The 19,845-nt window shown below is 38.8% G+C and overlaps 1 protein-coding gene across 1 annotated transcript in view; it reads left to right on the forward strand.

The window, feature by feature from the left end:
* The window catches only part of OFD1 (OFD1 centriole and centriolar satellite protein), a 36,302-nt gene that overhangs the window by 1,553 nt on the left and 14,904 nt on the right, over nt 1-19,845 (forward strand). Inside the window, exons 2-15 of the mRNA XM_064143090.1 lie at nt 2,079-2,279; nt 3,441-3,509; nt 3,595-3,622; nt 5,151-5,258; nt 6,690-6,826; nt 7,982-8,155; nt 10,040-10,146; nt 10,994-11,113; nt 13,929-14,002; nt 14,662-14,753; nt 14,898-15,087; nt 15,733-15,863; nt 16,227-16,338; nt 18,018-18,632. Of these exons, the coding sequence (XP_063999160.1) occupies nt 2,079-2,279; nt 3,441-3,509; nt 3,595-3,622; nt 5,151-5,258; nt 6,690-6,826; nt 7,982-8,155; nt 10,040-10,146; nt 10,994-11,113; nt 13,929-14,002; nt 14,662-14,753; nt 14,898-15,087; nt 15,733-15,863; nt 16,227-16,338; nt 18,018-18,632 (2,158 nt within the window). The remainder of the gene's footprint in view (nt 1-2,078; nt 2,280-3,440; nt 3,510-3,594; nt 3,623-5,150; nt 5,259-6,689; nt 6,827-7,981; nt 8,156-10,039; nt 10,147-10,993; nt 11,114-13,928; nt 14,003-14,661; nt 14,754-14,897; nt 15,088-15,732; nt 15,864-16,226; nt 16,339-18,017; nt 18,633-19,845) is intronic.

The raw sequence follows: 19,845 nt of genomic DNA on the forward strand, positions 1-19,845 counted from the left end.
GGTGCTAGCCATTGTTTGACACATCCACATCTTTTTCCAAACAATACATCTCAGAGGAGAAAGTTCTTCACTGAGAGAGTCATTGGACACTGGAATGGGCTGCCCAGGGTGGTGGTGGAGTCGCCGTCCCTGGAGCTGTTCAAGGCAGGATTGGACGTGGCACTTGGTGCCATGGTCTAGCCTTGAGTTCTGTGATAAAGGGTTGGACTTGATGATCTGTGAGGTCTCTTCCAACCCTGATAATACTGTGATACTGTGATCTCTTGTGTTATGGCCGAAATGCATATTGAAACTTAAATGCTGTAATGTTGTATTTTGTGCAGTTTCAGCTTTGCTAATCTAATTTAAGCATCATATAATTGCCTTTTCTTATGCTATTGTCTTTCCTACCCACATCTTTGTCACCATCAAATTTTTTTAGTTCCTGCTTTTTATGTCAAATTCACTACAGTTAAAAGAAACAAACAAGATCTGCATTTTAAGAATACCATTGATCATTTTGTGTCCAAGAATTCTCTGTTCGGGACAACTTGCTTCTTCCTCAGTGATTTCCCTTCCATGCTTGAAATGCTTGACCCATTTCTTGTCTTGTTTGACTTAACTAACAGTCTGTCAGGTGACATGCTGTTTAAGTTCATTTTTCCTGCTTCCTTTTCCTTATCTAGAAGATTACACATTGTACTAAAGATCTTGCAGCTCTTCTAAGCTGAAGGACTACTACATTTGAGTTTCTTATGGATTCTCATTGATGACATCTTATAATGAGAATGCTCTCAATTTTATTGTTGTCTTGTTTGACTACCTCCACTTTTAAGTGGTAGAGTGGATCTGGAACTACAGGTATGCTGAATGGTTAATATCTAACAACTGATTTGTGCCTTCCTTTCCCATAGTAGGGGCAGGTATTTAGCCTTGTGTTTGCCACTTGCACATTGTCATGAGGTGTATAAGAGACTGCTGGTTTCAGTTGAGACAGCATCTCTGTCAAAATTTGTTGAACTGGACAAGTCCAGAAACTGTTTTTGGCAACATGCTATTTTAATCAACTTTGCTGTTCCATACCTTCTACTGAAAGTTTAAAACCCTATTTCTGTCATGATCTTTTAGCATCCTATAAACAGTTTATGTAATAAAGGTGATTATTTGTGTTTGCAAGAAAAATATTACTTCTCTTTACAGAAGGAGGACATTCTGATTTTAGGTTTTTGTTTTTCTGTTTCAATTTACAGAATTCAAATAAATAATAAGCAATGCAGTTTGTTATTACTGCACATAGGCTCTTTTGATTAGTACTCTTTTTCTTCCCAACAAAATAATGTTGATTTTTCTGTTTATTTTCCCATCTTTTTCTCTTGATATGGGCAGATTCTTGATATGGGATCCATACGAAGACTACTGAGTTTTCTGAGTATACTTGAAATCAAGGCTAGATCTGGCAGGCTTTATTTTAACCAGAAAGGGGGAGAACAGAAATGCAGTGATTTCAAAATGAAGCTGGGGATACTAGAATGGAGTTCATATGAATTGTAGCTAAGAACAATACCTCCCTTCAACCCTGCATTTGATAAATCTTGAGGTGAAGCCAAAGCCACTATTGGAGTGTTTTGCAGCAAGGCACAGTGTGCCAGGCTTTCTTCTTAATGTTGTCAGTCTGCCTATTTCTGTTCTGTATGATGGATATTGTGCTTCAGGACATAGTTTAGTGTTCCTGGTAGCTGGGTGATGGTTGGACTGGATGACCTTCCAGGTCTTTTCCAACCTTCTTGATTAGGAGGAAGTTCTTCACAGAGAGAGTGATTTCCCACTGGAATGGGCTGCCCAGGGAGGTGGTGGAGGCACCGTCCCTGGAGGTGTTCAAGAAAAGCCTGGATGAGGCACTTGGTGCCATGGTCTAGTTGACTGGATAGTGCTGGGGGATAAGTTGGACTGGATGATCTTGGAGGTCTCTTCCAACCTGGTTGATTCTATGATTCTATGTAATATGACTTGTACAAGTAAAATGAGACTCTCTGAATTTTGAAAAGTAAGACCTCTCATTGAATAACATGTAAACTGAGAATATGTCTTTTCCCTATCAGACACAGCTCCGAAACCAGCTAATCCATGAACTAATGCACCCAATTTTAAGTGGAGAGCTTCAGCCACAGACTGTGCCAAGTGATGATAGTTCACTTTTGATCACAGCTTCCAACAGTTTGGTGGCAGATCACCTACAAAGATGCGGCTATGAGTATTCTCTTTCTGTTTTCTTTCCAGAAAGTGGATTAGAGAAGAAGAAGGTAAGTTCAGCAATTTATCTCTTCTAAGACTTCTAGGAGCTTTGTCAGGGGAACTGAAAAAGTCCCCTTTTGTGATAGTAAAATAGAAACAAAGGTACATCTTATCAACTCCATGAAAGATTTCATTATTCCAGGCCATTTTTGTGAATACATTAAATTGGCAATAAGCTAATGATGCTGTTCTGGAAAGACATAGCACAGACCTCTTACCTGCACACTTGCTTTACTCATAACCACGATGTGGCATGACTATTTGTGAGGCTGTGTGGCAGAGCACTTGGGGAATGATCCTGATTAAAGCTATCCTCTTGTTTGGCTGTTCAGTTTGCCAAAAGCACAGTTCATGATCAGTTGAAGCTGTTTCTGCTAGCGGGGTGCATGAGATTGTTTCAAACTGATTTTTTTTTTTAATCTGGTGAGTAGTTAGCTGTCATTTGTGTTAGTAAGCTCATCTGATTTGTGTCATAAAAAAAGAGGCAAGGAAAGTAGCAAGAGTATCCAGAGTGGGGAGAAAACAAAACTCTCAGAAGATTTGGAAGATAAAGCTATATATTTACAGCAAGCTAAAATATAAAAGCATATAATACAACACATATGAACAAAATACGTTTACATATATTTACAATTATTTACAGTATCCTAATAACACAAAGTTTCTCCCTCCTGGACAAACCCAGAAGGGGCTAACAGCCACCTTCTCCCCTGCCAGTGAGAAACCAAGCCTCACTGTTACCTACTCAGCCAAGGTTAGGATAGCCATGCAAGATCAGCCATCACAGGGAAAAGAAGAAGAGGAGGCAGGAAGTGGCAGAGCCAAGAACAGTTTATGCAACAAATTTTGTACTAGTCCAGCAAATTAATGAAATTATGTAGACTTAACCATTTTTTCTTCTGTAGCCAATCATCTATTTTGTTTACTTTCTATTGAAAACTGTGCAGAAAGTTCCTATTTCTTGTTTATAATTTAGGATTCACTACAGTGTTAACTTTAGACCACCACAAGTTAATATAGTACTACAACAGCAGACTTCTGAAATGGTTTTACAAGGAAGAATCTTCCTTAAATGGGAAAAAATTGTATCACTTTAAAATAGTGCCTGTTACATGTCTGAAATGATTTTGAATTAGTTATTTTTTTCTGATTTTTTTTTCTCTCCAAAGCTGTGGACTATGCAAGATCTTCTTCAATTAATGAGGATCAATCCAAAATCCAATCTTTACAAATCACTGGTAAAGTTATTTTGATTTTGAAAACAATTTTTAAAGTACAATTGTGATGAAATAGGCTGTCTAAAATGTTTTTTATTTCTTCCAGACTTTGGGACCTCAGAAGGAAAATAAAGGTAAGAGATGTTTATACACAATGTAGATAAGGATAATTGTGTCAGCTTCATTTTTATTAAGATATGAGCAATAGAAATTAACATTTTTTGAGTGTATGTTCATACTAAGTAGTACAAGTTCAGTCAGACTTTGAAACCTACAGTGTACTAGGCTGATGAATATGACATTTCAAGATTATCCAATTCCTGCTTGTGGTGTGGATGAAGTGTTAGCATTCACCTACAAAATAAATTACTTGAATGTTAGAAGTAAGAAAAAAAATCTGTAATCAGGTATTAAATATAATGCTCTTTGGAAGCTTTGGCAAACTCAGAGTTTGGATTGTGCTTATAAAGACTTAATTGACTTTACATTGGTTTATGTAAGAGATAATTCTTATGTCTGCATGATGGAACCTTGCTATATTGCATAGCTGCAAGTAAATTGATCTTCAGAAACCACTATTGCTTGATGATCTCATAATTAAAGTAGTAATAATTTGCCCTCTCAAATTATCAACCTTAGCAGTCTGTTGGGGTTTGAGCAGAACTGAAGTATCACAGTATCACAGTATCATCAGAGTTGGAAGAGACCTCACAGATCATCAAGTCCAACCCTTTACCACAGAGCTCAAGGCTAGACCATGGCACCAAGTGCCACGTCCAACCTTGCCTTGAACTGCCCCAGGGACGGCGACTCCACCACCTCCCCGGGCAGCCCATTCCAGTGTCCAATGACTCTCTCAGTGAAGAACTTTCTCCTCACCTCAAGCCTAAATTTGCCCTGGCACAGCCTGAGGCTGTGTCCTCTCATTCTGGCGCTGGCCACCTGAGAGAAGAGAACAACCTCCTCCTGGCTACAACCACCCCTCAGGTAGTTGTAGACAGCAATAAGGTCACCCAAGTGAAGTGAAGTGAAAAGAACAGGCAGAGTAACTGAACAGACTTAGGTCATACTGATAAGGAGGCTCAGCTGCAGAGGGGTGGCCTTGGGAGGCTGGCAGAGAAGCTGCTATCTGTAGCTGAGCTGTGCAAGGAGTGCAGGCTGGTCAGCTCTGGAAACAAGCAATGTTGTGGCTAGGCTGCCGCAAAGGGGGATTAAGGAAGGTAGTTGGTCAGGTCTGCCTCTGTGCGTGTGGACAGGCCATTTCTCCTGTGTAAGCCTATCAAAGTACACACCCCTCTGCTGAACTCCACTACGTAGGTATCACACTTAGCTTCAATAAACAGATTGTCCATTATGCATCACATTGGTGTAAGCCCGGTGTCTCTCCCTCTCCCACGCGGTCTAGAAGAGAGGCCAACTCAACAGCAGCCAAACAGATGGATGAAAGGAAAAAATATAAAAGGTCAGCTTTGAAGAATAAGGTGGATTTGATTGTGGTTATAATAAAACCTCAATAGCTTACCAGTATTGATTTTTATTTAAGTACTTGGTTCTTTTGGTAAATAGAATATGTGTTCTTGTACAGTGAAAGTGATCTCATTAATTACAGGCTCAAATTCAGTTTTGTCATGAAATCAGAACTAATATATTTGATCTTTATAGGTTTTCTTATGCAGATTTTGATCGGACTTACAGAGCATCATCTAAGTAAGGAAAGTCGTGACACAGAAACTCAGACAACCTCAGTGCCTCCTTACAGAGAATCTATCGGTAAGTACAACCTCTGAAAGGGTGCTGCACTTTGGCTACAACAACCCCATGCAGAGATACAGGCTAGGGTCGGAGTGGCTAGAGAGCAGCCAGACAGAGAGGGATCTGGGGGTACTGATTGATACCCGCCTGAACATGAGCCAGCAGTGTGCCCAGGTGGCCAAGAGAGCCAATGGCATCCTGGCCTGCATCAGGAATGGTGTGGTCAGCAGGAGCAGGGAGGTCATTCTGCCCCTGTACTCTGCACTGGTTAGACCACACCTTGAGTACTGTGTTCAGTTCTGGGCCCCCCAGTTTAGGAGGGACGTTGAGATGCTTGAGCGTGTCCAGAGAAGGGCGACGAGGCTGGTGAGAGGCCTTGAGCACAGCCCTATGAGGAGAGGCTGAGGGAGCTGGGATTGGTTAGCCTGGAGAAGAGGAGGCTCAGGGGTGACCTTATTGCTGTCTACAACTACCTGAGGGGTGGTTGTGGCCAGGAGGAGGTTGCTGTCTTCTCTCAGGTGGCCAGCACCAGAATGAGAGGACACAGCCTCAGGCTGCGCCAGGGGAGATTTAGGCTTGAGGTGAGGAGAAAGTTCTTCACTGAGAGAGTCATTGGACACTGGAATGGGCTGCCCGGGGAGGTGGTGGAGTCGCCGTCCCTGGGGCAGTTCAAGGCAAGGTTGGACGTGGCACTTGGTGCCATGGTCTAGCCTTGAGCTCTGTGGTAAAGGGTTGGACTTGATGATCTGTGAGGTCTCTTCCAACCCTGATGATACTGTGATACTGTGTGATACTGTGATATTATTTCATACTGGTAAATGGTATAGATTAATAAATCTCATTAATTATATTAATTCATCACTTACATGCAGCCTAAAGTAATAAATAAAGGCCATACCTATCACTAGTAAGCTTTCTAAAGCCTTGAGGAACTAAAGGCTTTCTAAGCTTTCTTAAAATGAAGCAGAAATCCTGTTATGATTTAATGAGGTTCATATCACTTGAATGTTTTCTGAGCCTTTTAGCTAAGAGCTAGAATGTCTTACATGGACTGTAGATGTTACATGCTGAAATATGTTCTGGGAAACGTTAAGTGTAAATGTGTGCCTTGCTTCTCTTTCTAGGATAGTGTTTCAGTGAGAGATAGGCATAAAATGGGAGTGCTTGTATTGTTATGTACATGGCTCTAACTAAAACCCCTAAAAGTTGCATGCAGAAAAATAGTGCCTAAGCAGCCAGGCCCCACCTCCTAGATACAAGTTGTGTTGCACAGAGCTGATAAATGGCATTTCTGTGCTGCTTCTGCTTTTGTACCACACAGGTCTTTCTGTGTCGCTGCTACTTAGGGTAACTAAGTAACTTCCTACAGAGATTCAAGTTCCTGCCATCTTTGGTAGGATGACTGTGATGACTTCTAAAATTATGATGGACATGTTGCTCTTCTTGTAGCTGAGAAGCTTCAGCTGATTGATGCACAGTTTGCAGACTCATATCCCCAGCATCAGAAATACGAATCTTTAGAAGTAAAACTTCATGAATATAGAAAAGAAATAGAGAAACAGCTTCAAGAAGAAATGTATCAAAAGGTATAACTCTGATCATTGAATTTGAGGAGATGCTTGTTCCTTTTGACTTTGCTAGTTACAAACTTTTAAAGCTTAAGGTAAATTGAAGTAAGGATCTTTTAGTGAGTTACAGCAAACAGGAAAGGCTAAATTAATCCATTGTCAACTGTTAATTTGATGACAGAGGGTGTATTTTTCATTTCCCTTTGTCATAAAACGTGTGAAGAATGTTAAGCTTTTTATTCTCATGTTAATTTATAATACATTTTTGATTGTATTAATCAAATTTATATATGTGTAAGTGATGTTGTGCTATCTCTCCATTTCTGTAGTTTTTCACAAAACTTATGCCTGCAGACCTGTATTCCTTGATCAGACATTGCTGCTGTATGTTACCTCCCCCTTTTCTCCAATCTTGCAGTTGTGCTATCATTTTTCTTTTTCTTTTGCTCATTTTTCCTCACATTTTTTTATCTTGTATGCTTGCTTTCCATTTTCTTCTAAATTCTTCTTCTTTGTTCTTAGATATGTGGAACTTCACACACTGTATGGAGGCATCTTCCTTACAATTCTTCTGTGTACTTATGAGATGCATACTTTTGTGTTAGTTTGTGTGTGTGTATATATATATATATATTTCTTTTTTCCCAGCTCTGCTAAGAAGTCTATGAATTGGGATTTCTGTTTCTGCAACCCTCTTTATGTGGAGTTATGTGTTCTGCTTTTTTCTATTTTTTTTAATATATCCAAATGAATTTCTGTTCTTCCTGAGGTCTGCTGTAGGCCTTTGTTGTATCCCTGTTCAGAAGTGGTTCTTTGGGAAAGGGATAAGAACAGAGAAGGTGTCAGAGGAGTAATTAAAGAGTGTGACCGTTCCTTAATTGCAAGGACAGCATCACTTGTGTTTTCTTTCTGGGCCTCTGTTTTGATCTTGTCTAAAGCTACCAGTTTTATCTAAGATCTACCTTGGGATGTCTGTTAAGTGCATGAGAACTACGTGAGACAGACAGATACTATGTGCTGCAAAGGTACTTCTATCACAGGAACATATTTTCTTTTGCTTACCATTTCCTAACAAAAATGTCTGCATCAAATTCAGAATTGTCTAAGGAGGGACTGTCTGTCTTGATTTGAAGATGACCCAACTTAACCTCCTCTTCATCTTTTACATAAAAGCTAGAACATTTTAAAGAAGTTGAAATAGCAAAGATTAAAATGGAGGAGAAAGCGCAGACCCAGAAAGAAATCTCTGAGCTGCGTCATGAGTTAGAAAGAACGCATCAAGCAAAGTCTGAAGCCTTGATTTCTCGTGAGAGGAATGCTGTTGAGAGGCTTCAAAAACAACAAGAGGTAAAGTTCCAAATATTTTGTCTTAATCCAGAACAAAATGATTGTGTGAGAGGGTTGAAGTTTTGTTCTGTCTCTGGAATATTTGCTTTCAGTTCACTGGATAGGGCTGGGTGATAGGTTGGACTGGATGATCTTGGAGGTCTCTTCCAACCTGGTTGATTCTAGGATTCTATGATTCAGGTTTTAGTTGGCTTATTAGTGAAAACTTTGAATTTATTTTTGTTCTTATGAACAGGTGTACAGATTAAGCATCTGCAAGAGTGAGTATAGGTAAATGTCTGAGTAGAGCCAGATTTTTTAACAGAATGTTGACTGTAGTTTTTACTTATACCATAAATTCTATCAGTTGCTACGTGGAAGATATAGTTCTTATGTAATGTGTACACCATTTCTATGTGTCATTATGTTCAATATTATTAATAGCCACTGTCTAAGTTAACATCTTGTTTTGTTTCTTTGAATACTTTTTTGTGATGAATTACTCCCTTGGGCTGTTAACTTACAGTGTTTTATCAGTAGTAACTGTTACTACAGTACACAATATCTTTTCTGTGTAGTTCTAAACTGCTTCTCCCAATCTCCATGAAATACTTCTCGGTTTTCAAAAGAATAGTGTGCTTGCTGTTCTGTTGCTTGTTTGCCTAGCCACTTCCTTGCTGTCTGCAGTAGACCTTCCTATCCAAATAACAGTCATTCACAAATGCTAATCACATTCTCACTCTACTGTAGTGTTTTGTTGTTATGTTTGGGTTTGTTTTTTTTACTTTGGAGAGATTTTTCCCCTCTGAGAGCAGCACATGGTATAGGCTAACAAAACAATCATACATACCAGTCTCTACTATTGACCTCCTTCCAATCTGAAAATTATTTTTTTTTCTAATCTATGAATTTCTTAGAAGTTTACAAGAAACCATCTATTTTATGTCATCAATCTTCTGTGGGCATGAAATTTGTTCAGTAAAGTGTTGCCTAGGTCCATGTATTCATCAAATATTGTGTATAAATAACTGATTGCTATTGTTGGTGTCTACACTCACTGAAAACTATATGCTTCATTTACCTGAGGACTCTTAACAGAGACTAGGCCCTCTACTGAGTTGAAAGTATATTTACATTAAAGGTAGAAAGTCATCTAGGGCTTTGCTACTTTATGCCCAGGAAATACAGCTTGACAAACTGCTCTAATTTTTGCACTAAGTAGAGCAGCTAAGTCTTTCAGCACTGTCAAGTACATAAGATTCGAAAACTCGATATGAGCATCTGTAAGGCAAAATCAGAATCTTAGGCAATTGCTATTTCTTCAAAGAGAAATAGTGTCTTGTGTGCTTAAGGAAAAGAGAAGCTACTTTTTACTAATAGGAAGATATGTGACTTAGAATTAGTGTGTTCATCACTGGGAAGATCTCTTTTGCGATTTGATTTCTGCAGAAGCTGAAACGCTGTTGATTGACTCTGTTTTAAATCATGTTTTATCAGGAGGCCTTGGCATCTGTTTTTCCAATTTTGGGTTTTGTTTTTTTTTTTTGTAGAACCTGCAAAAACTACTTAAAACATACAGATGTTTGAAGGTGTTTATTCTGTAATTAAAAAACCCCCAACATTTTCCCCTTTACATAAGTTTTAATCAGTGACATTTCTCAAAAGAAGAGTGCTTACAGGTAGCCAGTAGTGACTCCATCTGAAGCATTTTTACTCAAAGGATAAAGGGAATAGAAAAAAAAATGCAGTCAGTTCTGGGGGTTATTTCAAATTCTGACTATATAAATAATATTTATTGGAATAAGACCAGTTCCCGAAGATGATCCTAGAAGGTTTGAATGTGTTAAACAGTAGATACATGTATTAAATGTGAAGTAAAACTAGAGCTAATATTTTGTCATTCAGATAGAAGCAAAGGAAGTATACGCTCAGAGACAAAGTCTATTGAAAGATATTGAAGTCATAAGGACCAGAGAGGCGGAACTGAAGCAAAGAATTGAGGCATTTGAAGTGTAAGTTGCTGAAGGGCATATATAATATGTTACTGTCCTTTTTCTGGAAAGCATACTTCAAGGTACTCCTGCCTATGTGCCATTGAGATAGATTCTATATCCCAGAAGCAGTGTTTTGCTTTTTTTGCAGTGTTGTATAGTGTCCCTGTTAGCTGGGATAGCTCATACAAAAATATGGTTTGGATTTTTTTCTATTCCTCCTCATCCAGATGAAACAGTGCAGCATTATTTTGGGGTCAAGGAGCCAGATGTTTGCTTTGAAGTGGTTAAATTAAATCCAAAATCCCATAGAACACAGTATGTAATTGTAACACTCATGAGACATGATTATGCTATTTTTCTGCTTTAATCTTGAGGTTCATTTTGTTGATTTTTTTTTTCTTGTCCTTAGAAGGTTCCATTTTCTTTGATTAAATACAAAAACTAAACCATTTATGGGAATGTTTTCAGTAGTATTTAATGTCATTACTTTGTCATGGTTTTCACAGCAAAATTAATAGCCCACTACCAAAACCATTTTGGTTTAACAACCCAGCAGAGGGTGCTGATGGAATAGCATGCTTAGCACTGTCTCCCCTGAAGCCTTTTTGGTGTGGGAAACTGAGCTAAAGTTAACCTGAGATAGCTGCATAATTGATTGGTACTGGATTTTAAATAGAGCAATTTAGTTTGTGCCACTTCTGCTTGTTCATAATGAATTTCAGTGACAGATTTCAATGATCATTTTAATTTGCTGCAGTGCTGCAAGCGAGCACATCAGCCTTTGATGTCTCCAAATGTTGTTTAAAACAAAACCAGAAACAAACTGAAGTTTTGGTCACTGTCTGTATGTTTGTGTATATTTCAGTGCTCAGAAACTTCAGGAAGAGAAAAATAAAGCTATTGATGATGCCCTGCGACGTCGGGAGGTTGCTGTGAGGAACATAGAGGAGACATATGACCAAAAGCTTAAGATGGAACTCTTAAAGTAATTTTTTTTTCTCTAATAGAATACATGTTACTTCCTATGAAAGTGGAATAATAAACTCTTTAGGTTTTCTTTGGAAAAGTGTAACAAAGCAAAAACTTTGAAACTCTGCATTCATGGTTTTGGTTTAATTGACTCTAATTCTTTATGTTATTGTTTAGCTCTTTGATAGTAAGAGAGCATATTCTGTCAGTTTCAGAAAAAGCTTGCTTGCTGTAGAAAATAGTTGTCTCTTGATTATAACCATTAGGTTACATTGTTGCTCTAGTTTAAGTTCTGTCTTGTTACCTGAAAAACAAATGTGACATGAGTTTTGTGTTTGGGCAACAGGATTTGAAGCAGTATTAGTGACTTCTTTTGGGCACAATTGAAAGAACTCGCCATTTTGTGAAGGCAGAAAAGGCATGGAGAGGAGATTAGAGTGTTAAAGAGCTCACTAGCCCAATATACAGACATATTGGCTTTAACCTTTCCCTATTTTTGAAGAGGGATTCTCTGATGTTCTCTGTGTCCAGTTCTGGGCTCCTCAATTCAAGAGAGATGTTGAGGTGCTGGAAGGTGTCCAGAGAAGGGCGACAAAGCTGGTGAGGGGCCTGGAACACAAACCCTATGAGGAGAGACTGAGGGAGCTGTGCAGCCTGGAGAAGAGGAGGCTCAGGGCAGACCTCATTGCTGTCTACAACTACCTGAAGGGACATTGTAGCCAGGTGGGCGTTGGTCTCTTCTCCCAGACAACCAGCAACAGAACAAGAGGACACAGTCTCAAGTTGTGCTGGGGGAAGTATAGGCTGGATGTTAGGAGGAAGTTGTTGGCAGAGAGAGTGATTGCCATTGCAATGGGCTGCCCAGGGAGGTGGTGGAGTCACCGTCCCTGGAGGTGTTCAAGCAAAGCCTGGCTGAGGCACTTAGTGCCATGGTCTAGTTGAGTGGCTAGGGCTGGGTGCTAGGTTGGCCTGGATGATCTTGGAGGTCTCTTCCAACCTGGTTGATTCTATGATATACCTCACCTTCTTTTCTTCATGAACATGATTTCAAACAAATTGCTCTTTGAAAGCCTAAGTCATAATCTGTGACTGCATTTGAGTTGTTGCAGTGGGTATATACAAACTTTGCTGATGTACTTTTCTGGAGTGCTTTGGCAAATTGAAGAGTTTATGCTTCAGTGCAGGCTTGTGCTGTCAGCTCATTACTTGTGTTTGATGGCGTGAACCCATCTTCCAGTTAGGCAGTTAGGCTGAATGGCTGATACACTGTTACTCTATATGCAAGTCAGTGAACAATAAGTATTTTCTGTATTAGTGTGTCTTTGCTTACATTGCAGAGGAAAGTTGTAAGGAATAGATTTTTATAAGAATGATGCATCATCTGAAACTGAGTAGATTTGAGAGTTTTGTCAAGAGAACAGTGAAATGCAACTGTTGGACCCACTTTGGTATCTACAGCAACTAGTTGCAAATAATGCTTATTAAAGTGCTTTTGGTTCATGAGGAAGAGCACATTATTTTAAGGATGTGCTGCTGCTTAACTTAGTTTATCAGCATACAAAGTATTTTAGATATGCTGCAAATGCCTAGGAAGATATAAAATCAGTGTCTTTTTGTCCCAAATCCTTGATGAGCAGAAACAAAAAGCTACTGTTTATTGTATAGAAATAATGATGCTCGTCAGAAAAAAAGGAAGGGTTTTATTTCTATAGTAAATATTTAATGCCATAATTGGGAGAAGGATGTGAGTAGTCTGGAACATTTGCAAAAATTCAAGAGAGATGGTTATAGAAATATCTAAAATATTCATGTCCCACTCATGCAAGATGCTGAGCTTTCTTGGCTACTGTAAGTACCAGTAAAATTGGTAAAGTTGGATGACTGCTGGACTGTGATTAATGGTGTACCTGGGCGGTGTTCAGTGTTCAGCTGGTTCCCAGTTATGAGTAGAGAATCCCTGGGGCCAGTACTGGGACCCATGCTGTCCAACACTTTCTGGATGTTGGCATAGGGCATTCTCAGCAACTTTGAACATAAGGCTTAAGGAGAATGTCTTCCACAACAAATGGCAGAGTTTCAGTACAGAGACATTTTGATAAACCTGGGGGCTGTGCCAACGTAAATCATAGGAATTCTAACAAGTAGAAACTGCAAGGCTGTGTGCTCGGGGCAGAATATCCCTATGAAGTACTATAAATAAGGAAAAAGAATTGACTGAGGAGCTGTGTATCCAAAGACAAGGTAGGAACTAGAGTGAATGCCAGGTTGACTGAGAGCCAGCAGCATGCTCTAGGAAATAAGGCAAACAGCATGATGGGTGACATGAGAAGCAGCGTAGCCAACAGCTTGAGGGAAGTTATTATGTCCTTTGGGTACTGGTGAAGGTTGTGGTAGGAATACCATGCCTGAGTTTGGGCTCACCAATCAAAGAAAATCATGAAGAAACTGGAGATGGCCTAGTAAAGATTTGTCAGGATAGGTATGGGACTAGCACATGTGATCTGAGTTCATAGAGGCTGTGAGTTTCAGTTTCAGCTGAAACAGGTAGTGCAGCATTGGCACAGGTCATCCAGGGAGGTTGTGGAATACATATCTACAGTTTTCAAGACTTGGCTAGGAAGTCCCACTCTAGAGGCAGTGATAGTCTTGCTATTTGAGCAGGTAGTTGAATGAAGTGATTGACAGGACCCTTTCCAATTGTTTCAGTAGCCCTGAAATAACTAATATTGTCAGAAAATAGTTGTTTGATTATGGGATAGTCTGGGGAAGACTAGAATGTACACTTATGCACACATATGCGTTGGGAGTATATCATTCTTTTTTACTTCTAGATATCAGCTTGAATTAAAAGAAGAATACATAGCTAGGACCAATAAAGTTACTGAAGATGAGAAAAAAAACAAAGGTAACTTTGTCTCTGAGACGAATGATAAAGTAGCTGCTTATCTTTAGAACTTTTACTAACAGGCTTCAAAATGTTGTTACTAAACAATTACAGAAAGCCATCAAAATAGGTTTTTGAAAACATGTAGCAGGATCTGGTAGCGGGTCAGAAGCTCCTTGCTGTTCAGAATGCAGTGGGAACTGTGAGCTGCTGCTTTGCACAAAGGCTGCAAAGCATTTTGCTTCTCCAATTTCCCATCTCTTTCTGAAGTTCTTCTAGTTCATTCATTCTCTAATTGAACTCTGGTACAGTCTGGTGCCATACCCTTGAATGGTTGCCAGTTTCTACATTTATTGTGCACAAGATGTTTAATTGGAGGTTGAGGAAGAGAGCTGGGACAGATGACATGTTTAGACTTCTAAGTGAGGGGCATATGAAGGAAATTATTGATCATGTGCATATGAATTTAATTTCCTTAATTTGGAAGAAGTATATGTATGTGTATATACACACAGTGTGCTTTCCTTCATTCTGAAGGAATGTGTATGACATTCAGTTATTTTTATGTCCTGAATTAAATTCAGTGTTGAGGATAGCAGCTTAAACTGGCTTTTATTGATAAAGTTCTTTATTGTAATACTCTACTAATTTTAATTCATCATTTGTAATCCTCCCTGCAGAGAAAGCTGTGCTTTTGCATGAAGAAGCCATTGCTGTTAATTCAAAAAAGGAGGAACTCAAGCAAGCTATATCACACACAAAAGAGCTTGAGGTAATTGTAAATGTGAATTTGAAGAAGCTGTATTCTAATTAGTGCATTTGAAGAAAAAAAAAGGAAGAAAATGTGAAATAAAAATAATTAAATAACTAAGTAGTACTGCAGTTCATAAGCTTCCAAACTGTTCTTTATCTGCAGCTGGATTTGGAGTCAGTGAAGGCCCAGGTTCTCTTGGTAAATAAGCAGAATCAATTGTTGACAGAAAAACTGAAAGAAGTATCAGACTATCCTTTGCTAAAGGAGGAGAAATTGGAGCTCCAAGTGCAGAACAAACTTCTTAGGCAACAGTTGGATGAGACTCGCAGTGAAAACCAGCATCTTCGAGACAGTCAGTGTGATTGATTTTAGTCATTTTCTTGTTTGTTTCTCTACAAGTATTTGTTTAGAAATAATGTTTCTTTAAAATACATTCTTTATATTATGTTTACTAGTAGTTTGCATGAAACTCCAACTGTTGTTTGTGTAAAATGAAACAGCCCTTGACATGATAAGTTTTCTTTTCTTTAATACATCTGCATAGTAGAAATTGTGAATTAAGTGGTAGCTATCATAACGTGCGGAATATCCCTGTCACCCTTTGAAAGAAGCAGCACAGTATTGCTTAACTGTAGTGTTGGTGTGCTTTACTAATGGTGAAAGAACATTTCATTATTATTTTTAAGTGCTTTCCTAGCTGTGGTTATAAAATGCCATGTATTTTTAGTGTGCACTTGAGATTAAGAAAGAGTCATTACATAAGGATATGTATTTTTTTTCCCCAGAGTAGAACAGTCCAGATCCTACTGCTTAAGTGACTGTGGCAACAAAATTTCCTGACCTTTGTAAAAGGAAGGAAAAAAATCCCTGAGTACTCATTTCAAGCAAAGCCTTGTTACGTTCCCAAAACCAAATTAGCTTTATGTTTTGAAGGGGTATAATGTAGAAAAGTGCACATGTGCTCTTCTGAGTGTCTAGTATCTATCTTTCTGGATAGAGCTGTCACAGCCTTCAGCGGAGTACTTGGCATGCCAAGCAGAACTGAGGAGAGTGGAACATTCTAGGAAGCTGGCACTGGATGAATTTGAAAGTCAGAGACAGATATTGGAAAAGCAGCTACAGAGTGAGGTAAATTATTCTTTCTAAATAATTTAAATCCTTTGTTCTTCTTGTCTTTTTGTTCACATTTATCTATGTACCTGTGCAGGCAGTGTGTGTCGCTACAGGGGCTGTTTGTACTCTGCTTGTTTTTATGTAAGCAACTCTAAAGAGAAACAACACCAAACACACCAACAAAAGTCCCCACCAGTCTGACTTAACCAAAGTACATCTTTCCAAGTCATTACCTTGCTAGCTCTGGCTTTCAGTAGGATACTATGAGTATGTGGTTTGACTGGCCCTGGAAAGCATTTGGAAACAAGTGTTTAGCCAGTTGAGATTACTCTTTGTGTTTGAATTAGTCTGGTTTTTTTTTCTCTCAATCTCCTACAGATTGAGCGTGGTGCCCAGTTAAAGACCCAACTGTTGGACTCTGAAGCTACTGTCAGGAAGTTGAATGTGCAGGTTGAAGAACTGAAACTGCAGGTGAAGCAAACACAGGCAGGTTTGTATCTTATACCAGAGCAGGTTTTTTGTTTATGAAGTTTGCTTACCTAACTAGTCTAAGAATTTCCCTCAGCAAAAACAAAGTATGGTTACACAGAATATACTACCAGTGAGCAGATTTTAGGTTTGAAATCAAAAGCTATTAAAAGGCTAGGTCCAACTTCCCTTCTGTTAAGAAAACAAACATGTAAGAGCAAGGGAAGACATTGCTCCCTGAATACTAGCATGTTTTTATTGTCTGTTTTTCTTCAATATGAAGACATAACTATTTGGTGATAACAGAGTTGTTACATTTTCATGTATTTTGGTTATGTAAGTTGCAGTTTGAAATTAAATTGCATACCTCTGGAATGTAAATCTTAACTTTTTAAGAGATGCTATCAAGGCTGAGAATTTATACAGCTTGTATGGGCATTAGAAAGAGAGGCACTTGTGTGAAGTTCTAAAGATGCCTATCTGTCAAATTGCTAATATCAAGGAGGATAAATACAAGTTTTGGGATGTATATTTTATCTAAAAATGTGGGTTTGAGTTCTGCAATATTTATACATTATGTATAGCATGTGTTGCACCATAGTTCAGTATATGCATTACTTGATATTATTCATAGATCAATAACTGTGTTTCTGGTATGGAGCAAGTATCAGTACCATTTGGAACTGGAAATTCCTTGATGTGAAAATAGCAAATATGTATTTTAATGAAATGGCTGAAAGTAGTGCAGGGACTTTTATTTTGCATCAGTTAAAGGTGTCATTGCAGAACAATTTACATAGAATAGAAACAAGGTAAAGCCCTATTGATTGGTGTTCTGGGCTTGCCAAAGCATAACAGGGCAAGCCAGGAAGAGAACAGACCTAAAACATTTGATTGTCTACAACTACCTGAAGGGTGGTTGTGGCCAGGAGGAGGTTGCTCTCTTCGCTCAGGTGGCCAGCACCAGAACGAGAAGACACAGCCTCAAGCTATGCCAAGGGAAATTTAGGCTTGAGGTGAGGAGAAAGTTCTTCACTGAGAGAGTCATTGGACACTGGAATGGGCTGCCTGGGGAGGTGGTGGAGTCGCCGTCCCTGGGGCTGTTCAAGGCAGGATTGGACGTGGCACTTGGTGTCATGGTCTAGCCTTGAGCTCTGTGATCAAGGGTTGGGCTTGATGATCTATGAGGTCTCTTCCAACCTTGGTGATACTGTGATACTGTGATTTAATTGACAATTTTGAAGAATTACTTAAAAAAAAAAAACAGGCAGCATCATCTGTGTGCTGTGTAATTTTTCTCCTAATTTGTTTTCTGATCTAAATAGAAAGAAACTGTTCAGACTTCTGGCCTGCTGTCCCTCATCCTTTAACAGTAATGTGTCCAAAGTGGAGATAGTTTGATTTTTATTTATTTACTTTAGAATGTTATTTCTTAAATTATGTCGTGTGCATACTTTAGGTAGTTTCATGTGGAAGGATTATATATTAAAAAAATAATGTCAGTGATATTTTGCATCTGTGCAGCTACATTAAAAATACATTTAAATCAACTCACTACATTCTCAAAGTTTAAATAAATTCCATGTCAAAATAATTTTGATGCACCTGGAATTTAAAGGCCATGCTTTACTGTTTCTGCTTTGTTATGGGTCACCCTCTATCACACTTCACCATCACTTGTTTTCTCTTTCTACTGTTCAGCCCTGGAAAATGAAGTGTATCGGAATCCAAAACCTTCGCTTGTCGATCGCTCTGTCCTTAACTTCACTAGTGATGGCATTGTTCCTCATGATATATATGTGGATAGTGTATTTCTGAAGAATCAGGTTATGACTGATGTGATGAAGGTAAATGCTGTGCCAAGAGTTGGCTATTATCAGCAGGTACAGCCACGCAGTGCTTCTCCAGATTCTGACCTGGAGTTTATGGCGCAAACCCGGGCTAGGATAAGAGAACTAGAAAAAGAGGCAGAGTATTTGGAAGAAGCTTACAGGAATTATCAACACAGAGTCATACAGGATGTAGCTGCAAGCAAAATGCCAGCAAGAACGATTCAGTCTCCTTTACTTCTACAGCACGATATTAGTAGACTTCCCTTGACTACACAACATGGAGTTCTAGACGATAATCCCAGCTCCCAGCGTTTCTCTCTGAGCAGTCCAAGAGGTGAAAAACACATCAAAAGAACTGGGCAGGTTGATGTCTTCAAAAATCCCTTGACACCACCACACAAAGGAGGTTCTTCTTCAAGACGCCTTTCTTCTACTCCTATTTCCAAAGTGGAAGGACATCTCAGTAACAAGAAGATTTCAGATGGTAAGTCGCAGCTGTTAATGTGGGGTGGTGATGGGGTCATACTTATTTTATTATTTACTTATGGGAAAAGAAAGATTGAAGTTTCTTATCTGCTAAGAGGCAGAAGAAGTCAGAGACAAAATAGGCTAGGTGCTTGAAGCAATGCATCTTCCTGGAAACAAGTACTGGTAAAGTACACCAAGAGAGATTGAATGTACTGCACTTAAGTCAGGTAGATCTAATTAAAAGATTATGGCATATAATTCACTACAGATGTAACCTTAATGGTGTGCAGAGTTTCATTCAAAGATTGCTGTTAAGTATAACTACTTTGCAATACCAATTGTATATTCCTAGTTTTAATTACTGTTCCTCTATTCTTATCCTGTCATTTAGCTATTAGAGCTAACCTGTGTGCAGTAGAAAACTGCATCAGCTGGCATCTCTTAAACTGAGTTTTCCAATCTGAAAGGTCCAGATTGCTTTTTCTTTCTTTTCCTTTCTACTGTGACATCTTTATCAAATACTCCTGAGCAGTATGAGAGTGAGGGGATGAGTGTTTGGTCATGATTGGAAAATTGTAATTTGCTGTTAATTTCACAGCCTTTTTATTTTTTCTTTAAGGGCAGTATTCAAAAAAGCAAGTAAAATAGGAAAAAAAAAAGGGTTTTTTAATCATTACAGTCTTTCAGATCTGAGTCATGCAATTCTTGTCACTAGCTCAAAATGGACTTAATGGGATTAAAAAAAAAGGATAGAAAAAATGTAAAAGATAATGATCAGCTCCAGTGTGAAGGGAGGCTGACTACAAGAAAGGCAGCTCAGTTTGGAAAATTATTGACTGAGGTGCAAAGTCTGGAAAGTAGTGATGTGAAAAGATGCAAAAGGATCTATTATTCACTGCTTCATAAACCCCAGAATTCTGTGAAATTGAAAGAGAGGGAAGTACTTTCTCATACCACAAGAAGTTACATAGTTTATTGCTTGTTGCAGCAACTATAGATGCAGGAATAAAACGTCTCCTCCAAAAGGAGGCAAAAAAGTGTTGGTTAGGGGAAGGTGGGGGTGGTGTTGCTAGAAGTAAGATATAAGTATTGCCCTTTTTGAATTTTTCTTTAGTTTTGTTTGTTTTAAATTGCCTAATGAAGAACACCATTTGGGAGATGTAAAGCATTATCTAGCTAGTAAGCACGCCTCTAGTCTGGATCCATAACTGCTGCTTCTGGTGCCCAGC

Source organism: Pogoniulus pusillus, chromosome 5 (genome assembly GCF_015220805.1).
Source record: "Pogoniulus pusillus isolate bPogPus1 chromosome 5, bPogPus1.pri, whole genome shotgun sequence".
Taxonomy (NCBI): Eukaryota; Metazoa; Chordata; class Aves; order Piciformes; family Lybiidae; genus Pogoniulus; species Pogoniulus pusillus.